At 38.3% G+C, this 23,815-nt stretch overlaps 1 protein-coding gene across 3 annotated transcripts in view; it reads right to left on the bottom strand.

The window, feature by feature from the left end:
* tdrd1 (tudor domain containing 1) overlaps positions 1 to 22,850 on the bottom strand; it is a 28,108-nt gene extending 5,258 nt beyond the window's left edge. The window contains exons 1-20 of one of the 3 annotated variants that reach the window (XM_038280590.1): positions 22,461 to 22,850; positions 22,314 to 22,351; positions 15,236 to 15,287; positions 14,911 to 15,025; positions 14,759 to 14,825; positions 14,594 to 14,671; positions 14,309 to 14,488; positions 14,056 to 14,199; positions 8,167 to 8,332; positions 7,996 to 8,079; positions 7,749 to 7,925; positions 7,559 to 7,666; positions 6,662 to 6,832; positions 5,260 to 5,517; positions 4,876 to 5,019; positions 4,561 to 4,668; positions 3,333 to 3,500; positions 2,828 to 3,139; positions 2,628 to 2,744; positions 2,422 to 2,550 (exon numbers count right to left, since the gene is read on the bottom strand). In XM_038280590.1, the coding sequence (XP_038136518.1) occupies positions 2,422 to 2,550; positions 2,628 to 2,744; positions 2,828 to 3,139; positions 3,333 to 3,500; positions 4,561 to 4,668; positions 4,876 to 5,019; positions 5,260 to 5,517; positions 6,662 to 6,832; positions 7,559 to 7,666; positions 7,749 to 7,925; positions 7,996 to 8,079; positions 8,167 to 8,332; positions 14,056 to 14,199; positions 14,309 to 14,488; positions 14,594 to 14,671; positions 14,759 to 14,825; positions 14,911 to 15,025; positions 15,236 to 15,287; positions 22,314 to 22,351; positions 22,461 to 22,593 (2,749 nt within the window). In that variant the 5' untranslated portion in view covers positions 22,594 to 22,850. Of the gene's footprint in view, positions 1 to 2,421; positions 2,551 to 2,627; positions 2,745 to 2,827; positions 3,140 to 3,332; positions 3,501 to 4,560; positions 4,669 to 4,875; positions 5,020 to 5,259; positions 5,518 to 6,661; positions 6,833 to 7,558; positions 7,667 to 7,748; positions 7,926 to 7,995; positions 8,080 to 8,166; positions 8,333 to 14,055; positions 14,200 to 14,308; positions 14,497 to 14,593; positions 14,672 to 14,758; positions 14,826 to 14,910; positions 15,026 to 15,235; positions 15,288 to 22,313; positions 22,352 to 22,460 lie in introns of all 3 variants that reach the window. The other 2 variants (XM_038280592.1, XM_038280591.1) reach the window with 2 other exon arrangements.
* Positions 22,851 to 23,815: the final 965 nt, after the last annotated feature.

Genomic DNA, 23,815 nt, shown 5'->3' with positions numbered 1-23,815 from the left:
AGCACTGGTCAAAATGATTTCACCCTTCAACGCTCTGCTAGTTTATCTGCTCTTTACTGTAGCTACAAGCTATAGAGCAGCTTTACTTTATTTACATTGATGAGATTATGCATTTATCAAAACTTTCCTCCATTATGATCAGTGCTAGACTGCAGCCTTTACCTCCTGATGACTAAAGCCATGCGTGATGACTAATGTGGATGTCAACCTATGAATACATGACACTTTGCAGTGGTTGTTCAATTCGCTTTAAAGCAAATAGAAAAATCAGAAATCTGCCCACCAGAAAAAAGCATCCTTCTTTGGCATCTTTAATTCAGTGTAGGCTGGCTTGTTGCATGCTTATAATAACACCATAATCTGGTCACACTTCAATGAATTTGTTCATTCAGATGTAAGTTAATAAATCAAATATAATAACCATCAGTCAGATACTGTAACTCTGTATTACTGCATTTCAAGATTATTGTTAAATAAAACTAAGGGAATATCGAAAACTAGGAACAGAACTTTTGCCTGAAACAACTTTAAAAACGAAACTTTGAAAATAAAAAATGACTGTAGTAAGACTTTACAAAACTAAGTAAAGCTCAATGAATTTCAGGAGAAAATGAGCTTAGTTTTCTTTTGCATCTTTATCATAATGCATTAATGTGAGGTTTAGTTTCTGTTGCATTTTATGCTTTTTCTTTGTACCGCATTATGCCAGCAGATGGCAGGTACGATGTCAGGTTGTTTGTGTTGCTGTCATTTGTTGTCTGTTCTTATGTGGGATTTTATGCAAGTTGTATTACATAAAAGACTAAAACTATAACTGGAACTAATAAAAGCTAATCTGAAACTAAGCATTTTTTCATAAAATAAAAACAAAATTAAAATAGTTAATAAATAAGAGCCAAAACTAAAATAGAACTGAAACTCTAAAGGTTTGGCAAGATTTTCCATCTGGGAACTAAAGGTTCTGGGTGAAATTTTTTATCTTTTTTTATCTTTAATTTTGAAATATCCACAAACAACTTAAAATCTCGCCATATGAACCAGGCTGTCATTTCATGTTGCCTGGTTTTCCATGTTTTTTACCTTGTTGGTTCAATTATTGGTTCTAACAGAGCTTCTGCCACGTGGCACAACAGCTTTGCAAACATAGCATTTATAAGTCTTGCTTTGCAGTATTTCTAGAATGAACTATTCATTTAGCTACAGTGCTGTGCTCACATGCATCCATTTACTATACACATTTTTACAGCATTGGAAACCTAATAATTGCTTGTTTGACCTCCTGCTCACCAAATTAAAACAAATTTTTTTTCTCCATTTTCATTTTTGAAAAAGCTCCAGTTATCTGCAAGGTGGGCAATAAAGAGCCGCATTCAGCTGTGGAGGCGCGGGTTGCCAACCCCTGACTTAAGGTGTCAGTATGTATAATGCTGTTGAGGAGTATTTAGTGATATGATTTCTATTAAAAACAATTTCCATAATCTCAGGATTTACTGCTCACTGCAAAATTGATCCAGACTAGGTTTGTAAACAAATCGACTTATGATTAACTGTCAATTAAGGGATGATTAGATTAAAATTTGCTCTGTTCAACTGATTACCGTAATAACACTTGCTTCAGGAGTTTCAGTGTTGTGAACTTACTGCCTTGCACTAGGTGGCGCCACTGTTCATTTTTGAGCAGAGCTTCACTGCCGTTTCATGAGAAGTAATGGCAGAGATTAAATATGAATCGAGCCAAAGTTTGGGATTACTTACACCTTTTAATGGCAAAAAGGATGAAGATTACACTTTATGGAGTTTGAAAATACAAACGCTTGATAAACTCCTTAAGTTATCACCTAAAAAGTCTTTTTTTTTGTCAGTAACCTAATACTTTTCTGTTTTAGTGCATCTTATAATTCAAGAAATGTGTAGGAAAACAATTTTTATGCTCTTCATATTGTAAAAAAAATGTCTAGCCCTTCATGTTATGGAAAGATCCTCTTGGCAATAGAGAAAACTTTTTACTTCCTCTGGTATCAGGAGGGACTGGCCACTTATCAATGAATTGTTAGTCAACTGATAGATCAATCAACTCTGGATTAATTTATTAATCGATAACGTGCATCCCCAATCTGGACTTTCTTAGATTTATAAAATTTCACTGCATCTTACCATACCAACTTTATTCAAAGAGAAGTTTAAAGAGACATAAAACTCGGTGTAAAAAAGTAGCTTATGGGAGATAAAAGGCTGGAGGCTACTGTATTAGAGTTTTTTTTAGCAAACATTAATGGATAAGAAAGATCCGAAATGAATCAGAAATTGCAAAGAATGAAAATAGTTTGTATTAAAAGAGACACAGAATAGGATCAGTAGTACCTACTAAAAACTGGCTAACAAAACATTTGTTTATTTCATTAATAACAGGATTTTCCTTACCAGAATACTGGGCACAACAGGCAGCACCTGCAGCAGGGCTGCTTTTCATCTCTGATGATAAAGTGGGCTGGTAGGTGTTGCAGTAGGTATCCAGGTCCATCATCACCTTCTGGATCTTTTTCTGGTCAACTTCACATAATAAATGGTAAATTTAAAATATGAATGCATAAAGATGTCTTTTTTTTTATTAAAAAGTAGATATTCACCCTCTGTTGAACGGAGGAGGTAAAAGAGTGAAGGGCTAATAACTGCTGCTACATGAGGGTGAAAGCTCTCTTTCAAAGGCAGCTCCACTGTCTTCCAATCAACTGGAAAACCTGCAGCTAAAAGCAAACAATATTATATCATAACCTGGTTGGGAAAATATTTTAGAAATTTCACTCTTAGGGACAACATTTCATCTCACCCACAGACGTCTGAATTTCATTTGGAAATTCTCTAGAGATGGTTTCAACATGCTGACTGGCTTGAGATCTGCTGTCTTGTTTCTGCATTGTGGATTCCAGTTGTAGTGTTTCTTTGGCAGGCTGCCTTGTAGCTTTGGCTAGCCGTTCAATGATGAGAGCAGCTGCCGTGTTCTGGCCTCTGCATATGAGCTCCACTCCATACCCCCGGTCAGTGACGGACAGGACCCGAGCAGACAGCTGTTGTCCACCCACAAAATTCTGGAACCACACCAACGCTCCACTACTCCATTCTGAGCCAATAGGCTCCACACCTACATACAAACAAGGAGAACTCAGTTCAAAAGTATAATCCTTGCTCCTATCAACCAAGGCTTAAGAAATGAACCTTAAAATTATGTAAGCCAAGTTTTTATATTCCATTAATTAAAGCTATACGCAAATATCTATAAGGAAAAATGCTCATTCATAAAGTGTCAACTCTGTTATTATCTCTTCTTTTTTTACCTTCAAGCCAGCAGCAAACGGCCTGGAAGGGGATTGTGAGGAGTTTAGGTGTAATGGATCGAAGGTGGCCTTTATTCACGGGTATTTTAAAACCGGAATCCAGAAAGTTTACAACCACTCTGTCACCAGATACTTCTTCCACCATAGCTCGTGCCCAAGCTCCTTTGCCTTTTACAGAAAAAAAAGGATAATTAAAAACAACAACAAAAAAACAGATACATAATGTAAATCACTAACATGTGAGATTAGAGACAAAGAAAATAAAAAAATATATATTTTTTGAGTTTTGACTTCCATAGAAATCAGTATCCAGGGTATCTATAGAGCTGGTTAAAAAGCCGAGGGATACAGTGGGAAATTACAGTTGTGGACCAACGGCTATTATTTGAACTATTATGTTTTTACCACAGCAAACAATTTCTATTAAAATTGTCTTTTTGAATCAGTTTGTCACCTATGATGACAATTTTCGACCCCTTCCATTTCTAAGTTGGAAAAGTTGCATAATAGCAGGGTGTTCAAATACTTATTTTCCTTGCTGTATGTAAATGTGTTTTCATGAGTTTTTTTTTTTTTTTTTTAAGGCTATATAAGAAAATGTAACTGAAAAGAAAATTTATAATATTCTATTAGATTTTATAGGTTCGATATTATACTGATTGAAAATATTTGGTGACGTCCCGATCTGATATCAATATTGATCCAATATTAGCCACAAAAACTAATATTGAAATTAATTCCCTGGCATCTAAAATCTCTCATATTTTCATGCTGATAGAAATACTATGCTTCTATTAAAAGTTTCTGTAACCAGTTGCTTAACTTTACATCAATCAGTTGTTTTCATACCTTTAGTTGTTGAATTGTATTCCTTGTTTTAGCAACAAGATCAAGCCTTTAACATTCTGCAGTATAAAATAAGTAATAAAAGCTGGAATGATCCAAACTAATATTGTATCTGTTCAACACCTGTATGGTTAAATTCTCAAAGCCGCAATATTTGTATCGTATTGGAAATGAGAAAGGTGAATCAGGACACCCCTGGTAACATTTACACAAAGTCAGATGTTCAAATTCAAATGATGCCAAACCCTAATCATTATGACATTCATATTCATCAACTTATTTAATAAACTCCAAAGAATACTTCAATTCTGAACCCAAAGTGTCCAATTTAGCATCAAGCTCAAATGTTGCAGGAATGCTGATTGTATCAAGATGTTCTCACCAGGAGTCAGCGCACAGCACGGTTCTCCTACTTTGGGGGAAAAAGGGGAAGTTTCAGCCTCACAGTGCTCCTTTAATTGAAACTCCAGCTCCGCAAACTTCTGCAGCTCTGGAAAGAAAGTCATTTTTCTTTCAAAAATTAAATTCTTAGAAAAATATCTTGCTTTAATTTTTAGAAATGACAATGAACATTCATGTTATCACAGTTTACCACAACCATTAAATTCTCATATAAAGAATCTAAAGTCTAAACAGTTAGTTTAGTGAGGTTTTTCACTGTTCTATTTATCAGCTTTGGTGGTTGAAGAAACGATACCTGTTGGGCTACAGAGGTGGCAGTAAAACTTTCCAGGGTTTTCCACGACAGTGGGTAATAGCTCCACCATCTGGCCATCAGAGGGAAGCTCAACAGTAGTCCACACCAGAGCTCCAGACACACTGGGAGACACTGAGGAGCATACTTCAACAGAATCATTACATTCAGAAAGGTGTTGCCTGCTCTATAAGACTAAAACTTAATAACAAAAGTAGGAAATCAATAATCAATTAAAAGGAGCATCTCCAAAATTCTTAAATAACAGCAACAATAATGCGATTAAAAATGTAATTTGACCCATCCTACATCAGTAGTTTATAGCGTGAGGATGCAGGATGTAATACAGAAACTACGAAAGGATTGAGATCAATTAACTTTGCCCACCACTTGACTCTGCAGCAGCAATAGTCTCCTCAGCCGGCAGGTTAACCGCAGTAGAAACAGAGACAGGTGACGCGTAACCTGCATGGATCAGGAGCTCAGCCAAATCAGCCTGAGGGTCACTGCCCTCGTCGATCACGGACACCAGAGCCTTGCCCTCCTGCTCTCCCTGGATCTCAACGTGTAATACTTTGTTAGACAACCGGCACTGCAGAGCCAAAATGCATTCCATTGACCAGCCCGTCCCAACAGGCTGAACCCCTAAAAGTAAGGCAAATAAAACGAAATAATTAAATATTCGCCTTCAAAAATACTTTTTTTTTTTTTTTTTAAAGGAATAGTACACCCAAAACATGATTAGCCTTCATTTTCTACTCACCCCCATGCTGAACAAAACTCTGGAGTACTTTTTTGATATCTCAAATGCATCTGGAGATCTGGGAGGCTTCTTGCTGTCTGCTGACATTCAAATAATGGAGGTCTATGGCGCCCGAGACAGAAAGGTCCATAAAAGTCCACAAAAAACGTGTCAATATTCCTCCATACTGCTCGTCCAATGTAATCCAAGTGTCCTGAGTGGGTAGCATCCAGAATTTACTCGAAACAAAGTCATTTAGAACGTTTTAGAGCCTAAACAGTAGTGTATAGGATTTCCTAATAGCGCCCCCATGCGCGCTCACGATTCTACGGAAGCCGGCAGACCAAACCAGATGAAAGTGCGCATTCAGCGTCTGCTCTGCCGATAATGCAAGCGTAGAAGAAGAAATGTGCTGTTTACCTGTGCAAAGAAAGAAACAACGAAAGAAAAATGTCTGAGGACTTCAGTGTTGAGGAAGAGCATGAGTTCTTTGCTGAGCTGAATGCGCTGGTTTGGTCTACCGGCTTCCGTAGAATCGTGAGCGCGCATGGGGGCGCTATTAGAAAATCCTATACACTACTGTTTAGGCTCTAAAACGTTCTAAATGACTTCGTTTCGAGTAAATTCTGGATGCTACCCACTCAGGACACTTGGATTACATTGGACGAGCAGTATGGAGGAATATTGACACGTTTTTGTGGACTTTTATGGACCTTTCTGTCTCGGGCACCATAGACCTCCATTATTTGAATGTCAGCAGACAGCAAGAAGCCTCCCAGATCTCCAGATGCATTTGAGATATCAAAAAAGTACTCCAGAGTTTTGTTCAGCATGGGGGTGAGTAGAAAATGAAGGCTAATCATGTTTTGGGTGTACTATTCCTTTAAGGACATATTTCATCACATTTCAGCTTCATTTTTCCGACTCTACAAAAAAGAAACAGTAAAACAAAGGAACTAAATGCAGTTCTTGCAACTAAATTATCAAGCAAAATAAAATGTGATGAAACATGACTCATTTAAATCTGTTGAAACAATGATAAAATACCTGCTAGAGCACACGGGATAGCCTGCATAGGAATATCCAGCAGTGAGGTGGTAATGGGAAGCAACTGGTCTAAATTCACCTCCTCAAAGTTGCCAAAATCGAGGTAGCCGACACACACTCGCTCCGCAGAAGGATAAGCCAGAACTTTAACCCGGTACCACTGCTTGTCCTCTGGAAAGTAGAGTAAAATATCATTAGTTTTAAGGGTGACTAAGTAAAACAAATACAATGTTTTTGTTCTTTACTTATCAGCCAATAGGGCTCTATTAATAATGCACAGTTATTTTTGTGCTGAAACCTCTATTTTTAAGAAATTATGTCTAAATATTACTGTTGAATTTGTACAACAACATAAATACTTTCAATGTTTAGGGAGATTTTAGCCTCTATCTTTTACTTTTTTCTGCAACCTGACCCTTAAGGCTCAGCAAAACAATTAGAAAAAACAGAAATTGTCATATCAAGGATGCAACCACTATCTGACAGCTTATTTTGGGGTTGGGTTCTTCTTTGGCAGCATCTCAGACCAGTTTTTTTTTTTTCAGAGAATTTGTCATTTTTGTTATCAGTGTTTCATTCAATGGTCATGATCTTCTCAGGTTACATCAACATGTCCAAGTTATTTTTTTTAATTTGACAAATAGATACCTGATAAGGTACACATTCTAATAATGTCAGGTGAACAAAATTAAATAGTTTTAAGAGACACTTTATATTAAGATGTTCTAAAACCATTTGGTTATTTTATAATAACCTAGACGAAGGCAAACAATTTTAAGGCTCAATAGAAAGTCTTCCAGTCGAGATTAACTTCACCAACAGGATGTTCTTTATAACCCAGTTTTAAAAAACTAATGTGCTTACTGACAGAATGATAAAAAGTAAAATGTGCCTCACCTGAGAACTGGGCACAACAAGCTGTTCCAGGAGCAGGTCTAAAGTTCTGTTGCATAGAAACCTGAACGCAACTGTCCCTCAGCTTCAACTGCAATTCCTGGATAAGTTCTGCAAACAAATATACTAGTTACATCAGGGAGCAGTGGGTTGAGAGGGACCGTTTTAATTCTTTAGATGACATGCGACTTACGAGCATTCTCCACCTTCTGCACAATAAAGTCACTGGGGGACACGAAGTGGGTGACAATAACAGGGAACTGCTCTCCTACTGACTTTGGGATAGGTGGTGGTGGTTGAGCCCATTGATTGTCATCTTTCCCATCAGAGAGGCACTTAAAGTTTTCAAAAGATGCATTCAAAATGGCATCTAAAGGGAAAAGAGACCCTGTGAAGTATTTGCAAAACAACACAAACATGAAGTAAATATGCAACTATACCGATATCTTTCTCGGTTGGTTTAGCATCAGCGGTTTCTTCTTGTGCATAACCGTTCTCAACTAGAAAAGCACTCAGAAGATTTCCTTAAATGCACAAAAGAGGAGTTATTTTAAGGCTTTTAACATCTTTAAATCTGAAATTCGTTTTGGATTCTCATCTATCATACCCACCCTTTGAAAGCAGGATATCAACAACATTGACACATTCTTTCTCCATTGTTTTCAACAGCTTCACAGTGACAGTCTTGCCAGCAAGAAGCTGTTTAACAGCAAGGCAGCACTTGTCTGACCACCCGTTAACCATCGGCACCACACCAGCAATCCGGCACTCCATTGCCTGTGTTGAATAACACAAGCAACAGATGTCATGCTAAAGTTGAATACATTTCCAGACTCAAATCCATACAATTTTAAATCTAAATTATCAAGCATTATTTTATTGCATCTGTTAGAATGAAAAATGTAGATTCTTAGTTCATTATTTGTAAAATAGGCCTGTCACAATACTCCTAATAATCTCATGGTAAAAATGTATTGCATAATAAATCTAAAAGTTTCATTTTTCTATGCCGTTTGTTTTCCTTGTGTCTAATGAAAAAGGAGTAGCAAGAAAGATAAATATTAGCTGAGATTTGAAAGAACAGAAATGGAAAAGGTTTTATTGCTGAACGCGATAGCTGGAATGTGGGAGCCCTTTGGATTCAAGTCAAAGACAATATCATCTGTTGCAATGATTTCTGGGAAAGTTTATCGTCTAACATTTATCATGACTAGGGCTGAAACAATCGGATTAATCTTGATTGATCGATTATTGAAGTAATGGTCTACTAATTTAGTAATTTATTAATTGTTTACTGGAGTATAGACATTCTAAAACAGGTATATAGCAGTAATTATATGTATCAACAAGCTCTATCCAGAAGTTTTAGTTTCGCCTGTTTTAATTTCGTAAGCAGTCTTCTTTAGGGAACGTTTGACTATCCAATTATTGATAGATTAATCAAAAAATGAATAGACAGATTAATCGATTTGCAAAATAATTCTTTAGTTTCAGCCTAATTATGACACGCCTATTTAAAAATGAATCTTGTCTATGTGAACAGAGATAAATAGAGTAGCTATGAGCCCGGAAACCTTAGCCTTGTGAGACCATCCTGATCTCGCGAGCTTTCAAGATTTCACTCGCTAATCAGTCTGGAGACTCTCCGTTGAAGAAAATTTGGAGCCGTTCACCAAACGAACGTCCAATCAGCGTTGGCTTTGAGGCGGGTTGAGGTGTGACGCAACGAGAAGCGCGACAGTTCAGTCTAAAGAACATGGCGGCTTCAGCTGATGAAACTAGCGTTAGCGTGGCTATCGAGCAAGTTTTATCGGAATTACACTATTTCTTCACTGAAAGAAGAGCAAAACACTGCTCTGGAGGCTTTTCTCAGAGGAAAAGATTAGGGATGCACGAGATAATTGGCCCCCTATAGGTATCGGCCTGCATCGGCCTTAAAACTGAATATCAGACATCGGCCACCCCACCGATATTTAACCCTGAGTTGCTAAAGTCTAAAAAAATAAATAAATAAATACTACTTCTTCTTCTTCCTCAAAAACTTATTTTTTACAGACTTAAAAACTTCTAAAGACGAGGGAAAAAATATTGATACATTAAAAGGCACACTATGCAACATTTTTCAGTTAATTAATGTGTTCCATAACGTTATGGATGACTAAATGAGTCATTTCAGGTTGAACAAAGGTATTCTCGGCCGCCCTGGTGGTCTGTGGGGGAAATACTGCACTTGCAATTGCAGGAGCACCGACCCGCACCCACAGGCTCAGAAGTCTCGCGAGAGTCAGTCTTGCTTTACGGCGAGAACTGCTACACGCCCGCAGTTAAAAGCATGCTCGTTGCTAGCACAGTGGCGATCTTTGTGCAGTTATGCTACGTTCACATCGGACGCAGCAAAATCGTGCCTGCTGCTTCATTTTTGCTGCTTGTACCAGTTAGTTCTGACGCGCGGCTGAAGCAGCTTTGCTGCTCTGGCTGCGCGGTGCAAAAGTGTGTCTGACGCGCGTTGGGCGGAGCTTCACTATCCTTTCTCTGCCTTGCAGCTATATTTGCTGTGATCAGTGGGAATAAAGTAGTTTTAATATGTGTTTAAGTGAGAAAATACACCTGAAAACGTAATCAGTGCAGTCAGTTCATTGAGATTATTATCCTGCCTTCAATATTTTTTCTGTCGGAGCCGCTCAGACCCCCACATACCAGCGGTGCGCCGACAGTAGGAATCCCTTCATCAGCAGCCTCTGGCCGGTCGCCTCCTCGCGGTTCACCACGGCAGCTGGTAGGTGTTTTTCATCTAAATAATCCAAACTGCATATTCTGCCGGCAGATTTCTGCATTTTAAGTTAATTTAGGCGTCAATAAACTGTTTAAGAGGAGTGATCATAGCCTCTGATCATCAGCGCTGTGTCTCTCTCCCTGCGTCAGATGATTAAACGCGCCCGACGCACTGCTTCAGCTGCTCAGACGCACTGCGCCTGCTGCTCAAAACGCGCCGCGGGACTATGGAGAGATATTTGTGCCATCGGTTTGAGCGCGCAGGAACCAATCCGAGCGCGCAGTGAGACAACACGCGCGCGCGCAAAACCGGTCTGGCGCGCGCTCAACTCTGAAAAACCCTCTCAACACACTGTTCTCGCGCTCAGTTTCATCTCTGCGCGTGCTCGAATCCGTCTCTGCTCGGGCTTGCTCTCCTGCTCTCTCTCCGCGCTCAACACCAGCTGTGCGCTCGGCTGTTTCTCCGCTCGCTCGACTCTCTGCGCTCGCAACTTCAGCAATGTATGTAAATGAACCATACCATCAGCCAATCACACTCAGCTTCTTTTCATCCAATGAAAGCATTCCTTCCTTCTTCTTCTTTTCTATCATGGCGGTTCGCAAGCAACTTCAAGGTGTATACCGCCACCTACTGTTCATGAGTGTGTAGCAACATTGTTTTACATCTATTAAATTCTATTTTTTAATTTTGCATTCTGAAGCTAACTAAATAATGCTTTCCTTAATCTATAAACATCCTTTATATTTCCTTTATTTCCCAATAATCCTTTAAGACTCCATTCTTGGCCTGTCATTTCAACTACTCTTCTCAATTTTTCCCTTTCAGGTTCATATGTTTTACAGTTCATTAATATGTAAGCATTCGTTCCAAATACTACATCCGGTTAGATGAAAAAAAAATAAATAAATAAATAAAAACACAATCAGGAAAATCAAACTACTCTTACAGTTATTTTGTCAACATTCCTAAGATAGTACTATAAAATATCCTGAATTATCTCAAATAAACTTCAGTAAAACAGTTATTAGATCATTGCCTCATCCATCTCTTTTACCTGCTATTGACATGGATTTAAATTTGCTGTTTTAAAAGAAAAATAAGGAGGATATTTCAGGTTCAAGTATGGTTCAACAGTATATAGATAATGTTTTGGATCATATTGGCCTTACTCTTAGCTTTTGTGGCGGGTGTTTCTTCTTTTTGTTGTTTTTTATGGAGGTTGGCAAACAACAATTACCGCCACCAACTGAAAAATCCTGTTTATCAAATTATTCTTTTTAATATATATAATAAAGAATAACCCTCTTATTTAGAGTCCATCTGTAAAAGGTCTTCTAAATAATAATTGTTAAATTTCAGATCAGGTCTGCTGTCTGAATAATTGCGTTTAAATTAATATAACAGTCGCTGATCTAAAATCAGAGCAAACTAAACTTCTTAATGGAACGATTTCTTCAATCCATTGTAAGGCCAATATGATCCAAAACATTTCTCCTTTGTAGGCTGAATTCCATCACTGATTCTTTTACCCGATTTAAAAATAAATTATGAAACTAAAACAAAACACCATTCCTAATATTGGAATATTTTGAAGCATCCATAAAAAATTTAACATATCCATAATATTTTTTATCTATATATTGTTGAACCATACTGGAACCTGAAATATCCTCCTTATTTTTCTTTTAAAACATCAAATTTAAATCCATGTCAATAGCAGGTAAAAGAGATGGATGAGGCAATGATCTAATAACTGTTTTACTGAAGTTTATTTGAGATAATTCAAGATATTTTATAGTACTATCTTAGGAATGTTGACAAAATAACTGTAAGAGTTGTTTGATTTTCCTGATTGTGTTTTTATTTATTTATGTATTTTTTTTCATCTAACCGGATGTAGTATTTGGAACGAATGCTTACATATTAATGAACTGTAAAACATATGAACCTGAAAGGGAAAAATTGAGAAGAGTAGTTGAAATGACAGGCCAAGAATGGAGTCTTAAAGGATTATTGGGAAATAAAGGAAATATAAAGGATGTTTATAGATTAAGGAAAGCATTATTTAGTTATCTTCAGAATGCAAAATTAAAAAATAGAATTTAATAGCTGTAAAACAATGTTGCTACACACCCATGAACAGTAGGTGGCGGTATGCACCTTAAAGTTGCTTGCGATCCGCCATGATAGAAAAGAAGAAGAAGGAAGGAATGCTTTCATTGGATGAAAAGAAGCTGGGTGTGATTGGCTGATGGTATGGTTCATTTACATACATTGCTGAAGTTGCGAGCGCAGAGAGTCGAGCGAGCGGAGAAACAGCCGAGCGCACAGCTGGTGTTGAGCGCGGAGAGAGAGCAGGTCGAGCGAGCGCGAGCAGAGACGGATTCGAGCACGCGCAGAGATGAAACTGAGCGCGAGAACAGTGTGTTGAGAGGGTTTTTCAGAGTTGAGCGCGCGCCAGACCGGTTTTGCGCGTGCGCGTGTTGTCTCACTGCACGCTCGGATTGGTTCCTGCGCGCTCAAACCGATGGCACAAATATCTCTCCATTCGGGACCTTTTGCTGCGCCTTGACGCGCGTCAACCATTGACTTTGCATGTAAACTCGCTGCTTCTGTCGCGCCAGCTGTGTCCAGTGTGAACGCAGCATTAGTCATTCGTTGCGTTCGCCTGTCTGCTAAGCTCAAAACAACCGCGCCTGGCTTGACGGAGAAACCAGGAGAACAGCTGTGCATATTTACGACAGTGCACTTTTACTTTCGCCCTCTGGGGGGAGCCTCGCTGGAAAATCAACACCGGTTGCATAGTATACCTTTAAAATATCACAATATCTTCATATGCTGATATATTGCCATTTAAAAACACCATATCAATCTCTTTTACTGATGAAATATTGCTATATGTCATCGTTATGCTACGAAATTCCCCGAAAATACACGAAATCTTGCCATATTTTTATATGTTGATATATTGACGCGGTATCGATCTATTTTACTAACAAAATCTCACAAGAATTTGCAATCACGAGAGTTTGTAACAGAACGATGAAATTCCACGAGATTTTGAAAGTAAAATAGATCGATACCGCGTTTTTAAAAATCTATTTGATATCAGCAAATGAAAATATATATATATTATTTTTCAAAGTGTCAGAAATGGATAACAAAACTGCTATTTTCAATGACTACTTATTTTTGTCCAGCTTTAACATCGGTATCGATATCGGTTATATGAGTTTTAAAATATCGTCCAAAAACCTAATATCGTGCATCCCTAGAAAAGATGTTTTTGTTCTTCTCCCGACTGGTTTCAGCAAGAGTTTGATCTATCAATTGGCTCCTCTTCGTCGACGCTCTGTTAGTACGTCATATGCTTCGTTGATCTGATTGGTTTATTGGGCCCGTCTATCAACAACATAGGCCAATCAGCTAACCAGTATTTCCGCCCCTTCCCAAAATTACTTCTACAGAAGGTTTCCAGATGGATATGCGGAGCAAATCCATCTGGCGGAGTCAGGTTACGGAAACCTAGAGTAAAATGCTATTTATTTATTTAGATTTTTTTTATAACTTCTGCAGTGATCAATCTAAAAAAAAAAAAAAGCAAACAACCAAAAAAAAAAAAAAAAAAGGAAGAAGAAAAACAGTGGAATCAGTGCAAAGTGTAAATGTAGAACCTTGCAGAGGCTATCATCACCCTTTAATATGAATCAAAACTACAAGCACTCACACATGGGCTGAAATTTTTAAGGTTTGCAGGAAGGGGTCTGATTCTTTCAACTGGAACCTTCTCTTCGTTACCAAAGTCAATGTAAAGGATATCAGCTGTCTGGTTGTCAGCAGCTAGAGTCTGCACCAAACCCCTGTACCAGTTCTGATAGGGAAAAAAAAACAAAAAAAAACAAAACACATTTAAGTCAATAACTTGCCAAAAATTTATTTAAATATGTACACCTAAAATGCATTAAATAACCTGTTCCCACCTCATCATAGGAAAACTGGACTGTGCAAACTTCTCCCTCACAGGGAAGGTAAGCTGCTCCTGAGAAACTGCTGCATGCTTTCTGAAGTTCTGTCCTTATGATATGTAGAGCTTCGTACATCTCAGGGATTTGGGGAACGATGAAAAACCGGCAAGGGCTGGTGAATTCAACAACAGTAGCCTGAAAGTAAAAAAGAAAAAAAATAGAGTCCTGCACCAAGCAGTAGACAATTTCATGTTCAAAAAGGTGATGCACTGGAGTATCCCTTTATTTATTTTTTTTTACCTGAAAGTCCATTTTATTGATTTTAGAAGCTTGTAAATGTTTTAGATAGACCCTGTTGTTGCTAGATGTATCACCAGCCTTTAAATATCAGAAATATTAAAGCATATAGTAAAGAGTTTTGATTTATATTTGAAGTGCAAAGATTTAAACAACCAAGTTACTTACCGGCAATTCTGCAAGGCTTTCCTTGAGACCAGTGCTTTGCAATGCAAGGTTTTCCTCAGGCTTTTTTCTTTAAATTAAAAAGGCACACATATATTTGAAAATAGCTTGATTTCCAGAAAATTAAAAGCTTTAAAATTAGTGACCAAACCTACATTTCAGGCTCTGGGTCAACAGCTTTGCAGGTGTATCTGTGGTTTTTCCAGTCTTCCGTCTGACAATCCACAGAGCAATAACTCTTTTTCTTGCAGCGCATGCAGCGGAAATTTCCTATTTAACAGCAGGAGAAATTGATCTTTATTGTTGGTTGGAAAATGCACACAAAACAACACTAATAAAATGAGTGATTTTTCAAAAGTGTTTTTTTCCCCCCCACAAAACGCCATATGGAATGAAAAAATAAAAAATAAAAAAATCAACAAAAGAAGCATCTTTCTTGATTAAAACCTTTACTTACTGACTCTATAACTCTAGTATTACCTTGCTTTCCACAGATGTAGCACAAGGGAGCTGGATGGTCCAATCCTGTCAACTGATAATCCAAGGGGAGAAATCACTTCATTGAAACAGACATTTTCATTTTAACAACACACAGATGCAGAAATAAATAACTAGGGCAAATAGATGTACTGCTCCATCCGAGATTTCACGGGATTGTAAGCTCATCAACAAGCTAAGAAATACACAGGCAACCATAAATTTAAAACCAACATGGCGGCCATTATATTTCAAGCCTAGTTTTTAGAATTTACATAGAGGCTCTAAGAAACTCCTGTGTGGTGGATGAATGGGTGTGGTTCCCCAAGACGTACAAAAAGGGGTGGAGATTCAAAATTCTCAGTTAAACCAGCATTATAAGAATCAGATTGTGAACAAATCTTGCAAAGAACTCACTGTCGCTCTTAATGTTTGTTCTTCTCCCGACCTCACGATTCCTGACGGAGGTGGTCGTTAGAGGCCGATCGCCCCTCGTTGCCCCCTGTACACTACATGACTCACGATGCACGATAAGGCTGAAAATTGGGCCGATCGAAAGATTCATGCACAACTGGAAAATTGCCCCGAAAATCGCACAGTGTACGCCCGGCTTTAGATGATTTAAAGAGGCTTTAAAAATGTTGGAAACAACTTTGTTTTCTACTTTTACAGTTAGTCTGGGGTTGGAAGCTTGTGGCCTGTCTTTTCCCTTTGCACTAACCATAAGCTAGATGTTTCACTCCAGGGTTGAAGTTTTTCAGCAACTTTAAAACTTGGTTATCCAGAGTCCAATGTCGCAGGAGTTTACTGTAACCTTTGTGTGAAAAACACTTTGCTTCTACTTGTATTTATAGATCTGCGTGCCAACTGTAATTCTCTCCTCTCTGCTTTGTGGCGGAAAACCCATTTTAAGAGTTTACCGCCACCTAAAGGTCTAGAGTGGAAATTTTCTATTGGTGTATTCAGACTAGGCGCGTAATCAGCATCAGAGCATCTGATTTACACGCAAAGTCTATAGGGGACAGCATTGAAGGGTGTCAAAGTGTTGCGGGCACCGCATCTGGGTGTTCTGCCGTCCGAGTGTTCAGGCATCAGAATGTCCGCCTTTTGATGCTAGAGTTTAAGAAATTTAGCTTTTGAAGCTGGACACCGGTGTTATGTTGAGAATAACCTCCAATCTCACAAACTGATGAGAAAATGGACTGAAATATGAAAGAAAAGGGAACTTTTAAACATATTTTTAATGTTTTTATGTTTCTTATGCTTGAATGCTGTAAAATTTAGTTTTGGTGGACAGATAAAGTCGAATGCATACGATTTTTACTGTTAAAGAGACACGTTTTAGTTTATGTGCTACAGTCTGTACAGAAGTACAGAACGTACAACAGTAGGTTTAAAAAGTTCCCTTTTCTTTCATATTTCAATCCATTTTCTCATCAATTTGCGAGTTTAGGGCGATGCATGTTCCTGCAACAGGGGAGGTAATTATCTACAGTCGGGTATTTCTCATCATTTATCTTTCAACTAAAACTCAATTTTAGGGAATCCATGCATAAGAAACAAGAAAACATTAAGAATAAGCTCAAAAGTTCCCTCTTCACTAATATTTCAATCTGTTTTCTCATCAGTGTGCGAGACGGAAGATAATTCACAGGCAGGTATTTCTCGGCATAACACGGAAGCGTCAACCAATAAGAAAAGATGATCCAGGAGTTTTTTTTTTTTTAGGGGAAATAGACACAGGCTGCAAGCTGTTATTTTTCTGCAGAGATTTCTGGATATGAAAAATTAATTTTAAACACCAAAATGTAAAAAGAATGTTTTTTTTTTTATGTAGGCTACAAGGAAAAGAGAACAAGCTCTAATCATTATTGCTGCACTAAAACATTTTTTATATGAACAATGTTGAAACACCACGCAATCTAACTAAAAATGTTAAAACCTGCTGACTAAAAATATTCTGCTGTATATTCTGGCTTTAATCTGGCTGCAACAGAGAGTTTTTCAGCAGGGATTTACAGCGCTGCCGCTGCTGTTCAGTCAGAACAGCATACGTTGTCGGATCGGCATACGCTTCGTTTTTATCTGACCTAAATGAATTCTGAATGACAATATTAAACACAGCCATTCTTTTCTATGATTTTAAACATGAAAAGAAAATGTAACCAAATTCAAATTCCCACACACGGTTTTACTACTAAACTAACTGATAAATTAATATTGACTAATATGATTTTAGCTCTAAATGCTTCTTCTCTCAACATCCCAGAAACTTCAATTATGACTGCCCATTTCATCACCCAAGAAACAACAGTAGAATCAATAGTGTTGCACCGATGCCATTTTTTGGCCCTGATACCTGGCTGTGCTGTATCGGCCGATACCGATTCCATCTGTTTGAAAATGATGTGTGTGTGTATATGAAGAACTACATACCAGTTGGATGTAAAATAATTGCCATCATGGCTTTGTCAAGCTGCTACCTACCTTTGTGAAGCAGGAAAAAAACTAATACAAAGTTAATCTTTGTATTAGAACTTTTTACCTGCAATGGGTGAAAATAGTTGAATAAACTTTTGGTCTGAAAATGGTATCATGCCCTATTTGTTGGTACTCGCCGATACCAATACCACCATTTTAGTGGAGTATCAGGGCCCCGTCCGATACTGATGATCAAAGCCGATTTTCTTTTTTAAAAGTTAAAATAAACGTGTTTTGGCTGGTCATAATACTGCTGCTAAAATTTAATGTGGAAATAATTCTCTGTTGTGCAATGTATGCCGATCTGACAGCGCACCAGCTGTATGCTGGAGGTCAGGCTCTCTAAAAAAGAAGTACATTTTTCAGTTGGATCATAATCCTGATAAACTAACTGCACGGATGATGTTTTGAGGTATTCTTTCTCACTAAAAAAATTTGTTGAATCGTGATATCGCAAAAAAATATGAATTGCCTAGCCCCAATAGAAATGTCAGTTAACTGCATTTATGCATTTTTATTAATTTTATAACAGGATTGCTATCTGTTAAAAGATGCTATGCCACTGTAATACACTCTATATATACAGCTTCTATGGAGCCGTCTGTTGGAGCAGTGGATTATCTGTAGCTGAGAGAAAGCAGCTGGATAAGCTAATCAGGAAGGCCAGCTCTGTGACTGGATGCCTTCTGGGCTCAGTGCAGGAGGTAGAAACAAAATGATCCTAACTAAATTAACATCTCTGTTGGATAAAATCTCCCACCCCATGCATGAAGCTGTTGCAGAACAAGAGAGCTCCTTCAGGGACAGACTGATGCACCCTAAATGCACCCGTGAGCGTTATCACAGATCCCTTCACCCAGCAGCTATGATTTATAACCAACACTGTTCCCAACAACCTCAATAAGTTGTAACATTCATGTGGATTTTGCACAGTTTCTACCTCAGTCAGTTAAACAACATGCTGCTGTCATTTTTGCAGATCTCTGGTGTTGCTGCTATTTTCAAATATCCATTCCTGTAAAAATGTCCAAAGCTGTATATTGGTTTGTTCTCCAGGTGCACAGTTTTATATTGTTTAAACACTTAACAGTACAGTATTTCATTGTTTATCTTTTAACTCTTCACTGTTATGTTATTGTTAAACATTTTTCTAAGGTCCACATTTGTGTGACAGTTTTTTTCCTGTTATAAACACTAGAATTTCTCTAATAAAGGGGTTTTCTATTCCATTTTACTTTTATGGTCATTACATGTACATCACTGAATAGTGTGGCAAATGAAATGTGCTATATAAATGAAATATACCTACTGAAAAAAACCAACGTGTTGAAACAATGTAGACACAAGGGAAAATTGGCATCTCTTATCTGGTATTAAAAGCATGCACTTAATTAACATTTTCATTAACCAAATTTATCTAAGGCTACATTTACACTGAAGGCCTTGATGCTCAATTCAGTTTTTTTGTGAAATCCCAATTTGTTTGTGTTGCCGTTAGGGATGGGAAGATTTATGAAAACCGTCAGAACCGTTCGGTTCGACTGTCTCGGTTCAGTTCGCGTGTGTTTCGTTCGGTTCATGCGCTGCTCCTTTTTCTCATAGGCGAAGCGTTTACACTCCAGAGCAGAAGGTGGCGGTACTGCGACCAAAGCCAACCACCAGTAGTAAACAAGAAGAAGAAGAAGCGAAGCAGCGTAGCCAGGTGTAGCAGGGAAAAAAATCAGTTGCTGTAGAGAATTGTGTCGGAATGGCGAGTGGGAAAGAACAGGAGTTGGAAGACGCGCCAGCAGCACTTTATAGGTCTGCTGTATGGGAGCGCCTTGCATTTAGAGTGACCTACGATGACGGCGGAAAGAAAGTTGTGGATAAAAGTGCAACAGTGTGCAAGCATTGTGCAACACGTTTTGTTTACGCTAACAGCAACATGACCAACATGTCATGCTAACCCCGAAATCCCTCATACTCCGTCAGCAACCCCCGCTGCGCTCCAGCCCGGCTGCTCAAAGCAAAGCCTGCAGCCTCCACTGTGGCTCCCTCCATCCGCTCCCCTCGGAGTCCCTTGGAGATGGTAGAGAGCATGCACGAGATGATTAAATTCAAAGCAGCAAAACATACGGAAATGATCCAGGGTTTCTGCGGATCATTTAAAATAATTACAATCCATTATTTTTTGGGGGATCTTTTTCATTAATTCCATAAATTTTTATGGGATTTCGGAGTAACAATCAACATGTATCGAACCGAACCGAACAGAAAACCGTGATCAGAAACCGTGAATCGAACCGAACCGTGGATTTTGTGAACCGTTCCACCCCTAGTTGCCGTTAACATTTCCAAATATAACTTGTACGTGATCTCCTGTGTGAACTGCAGTCAGACAACGCAATGGAGCGCATCTAACGATCTTTCCCAACCATAAAAACACAATCTGTTCAAGATGGTTAAACATAAATACTACTCTCTGTATCATTGTCCGCCACGGTTGTTGTTTTTCTTGCCGCTTCTTCATAACATGACCCATAATAGTGACCTTTGTCATGTATTATTGCGTTCAGGTCGGATGAATGTGACCTCTTGAGAAACAGGTCGCATTTGTATAGATCAGATTCTTTTCAGATTCAGGACCACATAGCCAAGCGGCCTGGGTCGCATTGGAAAAAAAATAGGATCTGTGTCGTTCAGACAGCCATGAAAAGATCCGATACAGGTCGCATATGGGCCAAAAAAATCGGATTTGGGTCACTTCAGGCTGCAGTGTGAACGCAGCCTAAAGGGTTGGTTATATTCCAGCAGCAGTGTGTTGCAGTGAGCCTGTCGCAGGTATGACGCAGGCATTTTTGATTTATGCTCAATATTGAAGCGTGGTCTGTGCTATGTTTATTCCACTCCACAATGCAAAAGAGGAAAATCATTAACTAACTGTGGGTCTAGATACGACCGAGGCGGTGAGGAAATGGGGGCAAGTCTGTCCGACAACGGAGGGACGTGAGGACAAAAAAGAACGGGGATCCAGGTGGAAAAAGGGTCCCAGCGTTCTCGCGCACCTCGCTCTTCTAACTGGTCCAATTTCACAAGTCGTTTTCCACAATGGTGGTCATACAAACAAAGGAAGCCGATAAGGCACCAAACAGGAGACGCATAGTGTAGAGCGGATGTAGATTTGACCATTCAGATGCCTCCTGTCTGTGGTCACCTTCAATTTGGGAGAGGTGCAGCAGAGTGTCTTCGGAGGGGAAGGGGACATCTCTACGTTCACCGCGACACATACGCAGACAACCTAGTTTCGAAGTGTAAGTCAGCCTTAAGACAGTGTTTTCCAACACTGGTCCTCAAGGCACACTGACCTGCATCTGCATGTCTTGGATGTTTCCAGGCTGTCACAAACCTGATGTCAATAGATAGCAGTTTAAAGGGGAACTCATTTTTTTTTATTTATTTTTTTTTATTTACATTATTACATGATGTTATACTCACCCATATGAGTTTTGTGTCATTTGGAGCTGTTCTGAAGATATTCCCTTAAGTTATATCCAAATAACGTCTTCCAATGGGCAAGTGACTAGAAGGGACAAACTAAACTGTTCATAATTGATCATTTATGGTACCCCAGCATTCATAACATGTAGGCGCATCACTGTCCCCAAGACATCCGCAGTTATATTTTTTTATATTTATATTTTTTTAAAACAAAGTGGAGTGTGTATGACGTCATCCACGCGCTGGACTGGAGTTGTGACAGGCAGCCCGGGCCACAGGCGGCTACGCTCTACCCCTTGTATTCATTCGGCTAGCTAATCTGAATCGTTCAATTCCATTTCGAGAGCGAGATCATCTGTGATAGTAGCACTAGACATCTTCCAGGCATGTGAGGAAAACTAGCAGCAGTTCAGCGGACAGGATGAATGAACGGTAGCCGACGCCCGCGGATGACGTCATACACACACCGCTTTGTTTTTAAAAGATATAAATATAAAAAATATAACCGCAGATGTCTGGGGGACAGTGATTCGACTACATGTTATGAATGCTGGCATACCATAAATGATTAACTATGAACAGTTTAGTTTGTGCCTTGAAGTCATTGCCCATACAAAGACGTTACTTGGATATAACCTAACAGAATATCTTCTGAACAGCTCTAAATGACACAAAATTCATATGGGTAAGTAGAACATGATGTAATAACGTAAAATCAAGAGGCCAATGTAAGAAAAAGAAAAAACGGTGTTCCCCTTTAACAGGGTTTCCAGAACTCCAATCATCTGAATCAGGTGTGTTGAAGCAGGTAAACGCCTAAAACACGCAGGGCAGTGCCTTGTGGATCAGGTTTGGGAAAAAAAAAAAAAAAAGCTGCTCTAATAGACTGAATTTTAAGTTGCCTTTATCTATAAATTATTATTAGTTAGTGAAAATGAACAGTTAAATTGTTTTGTTTTATCATACATTGATATACAGGTTTAATTTAAAGTGAAGTTTTGACTCTTAAATGTTATCCTTTTATGTTTTACATGCATATATGTCAATTGTAGCAACTGTAGCATTTATCTCACCTCTTGTTGGTGCAGACATGATAATATGGCAGTAAAAATTTGATACATACCAGCGATTCATTTCTGCTTACTGTTGAAGTGGTGGAGCCTGGGAAAAGTATTTAATAAAAAGGCTTTTGTTTTGTCGAATGTACCAAATTAAAACAATAAGAGGAATTTAAAAACAAAAAATGTAAAAAGGGAGCACCTAGGCTTACCATCTTCAGGGATGCGTGCAGATGCAGCAGCGGGGAATCTTTGCCTGGATAGTAAAGACAAACCCGGGCTGGACAAAGGTCTCCTCAGCGGCCGGGTGGGTTTAACCGTGGATGTAGGATAAGAAGCGCTCATGTCTATAGTGGTATAGCAAAATAATATTTTGTTTCGCAGCTCAGCGCGTTGAATAACGAGGGAAAGTACTTTTATTAAAACGCTCTTAGCTAGCTAACTCAAGGTTAGCATTAAAGCTCACGTGCGTCAGCTATCTTGCTAAACGCTACTTTAAGAAAGTTCTTAAAAGTAAAGGAGAGCAAAGCTGTCAGCATCAAAAGTTATGATTTAATATTTAAAGAATGTGTTAAGCATTTGGGCGCTCAAATTTACCTACGTTCTCGGGCTGCTCGTGAGAAGAAAATGAGCGCGGCACCTGCGTGATGACGTCACCAGAAGGTCAAAATCAAAACCGCTTGAACGTTAATTACGCGGAGAGATGTTTATCGGAACCTTCTCTGTGTTCAAAAAATAGTGTCAATCCTGTTTTATTTTTTGGAAGGCAAATCATCGAACGCTTTCTCAATGGCGTAACGAGATAACAATAGGCCTCTAAGCAACATTATTAGGGTGGGGCTATGGCAAGCAGTTTTCACATAAATCGGTTGTACTGCCTTTACATTCAAGATATCTCAAAACGTTTTATGACTAGACGTTTTAGCGATTTAAGATATCTCTAATTATATTTTGACTTGTCAAAATTCCTATTCGAGATATCTCTAATTACATTCTGACTAGTCCAAATGATGTCAGATTTACCATTAACCTGTATGGAGACATCATATTAAGATATCTAGAATGAATTACTGGCTATCTGAAATACACATTTCAGATATCTACGATTAAATTACGACTAGTCATAAAGTAATTTCAAGATATCTCGATTTTTGTTTTGACTAGTCATAATTTTAAAGATATCTCAAATTGCACTATAATTCATGATATTTTAAATGTATTGTAGGATAGGAGATATGCAGTTTTGACAAGTAAAAACTAAATTATAGATATCTTAAAAGCAAATAATGACTAGGCAGAATATGGCAAGCCTTTTTAACATAAATTCGGTTTCGTCTGACCATCCATAAATATGTTCCAGATATCTTAAAATACATTTTGAGTAGACAAAACCACATTTTGACTATCCGGAATGATAATTTAAGATATCTGTATTTATATTCTGATTAGGAAGAATAATAATTCAAGATATCTTAAATTACATTTTGCCTAGTCAAAATTCCTTTCAAGATATCTCAAATTTCAAAATTTAAAGCATCACACGCTGACTTAACTTTTCCTGACAGTA

The sequence above is a fragment of the Cyprinodon tularosa genome, unplaced genomic scaffold (assembly GCF_016077235.1).
Source record: "Cyprinodon tularosa strain WSP-4 unplaced genomic scaffold, ASM1607723v1 ctg161, whole genome shotgun sequence".
Classification (NCBI taxonomy): domain Eukaryota; kingdom Metazoa; phylum Chordata; class Actinopteri; order Cyprinodontiformes; family Cyprinodontidae; genus Cyprinodon; species Cyprinodon tularosa.
Note: the sequence above shows the minus strand (reverse complement) of the source record. Positions and strands in the feature narration are given on the sequence as shown.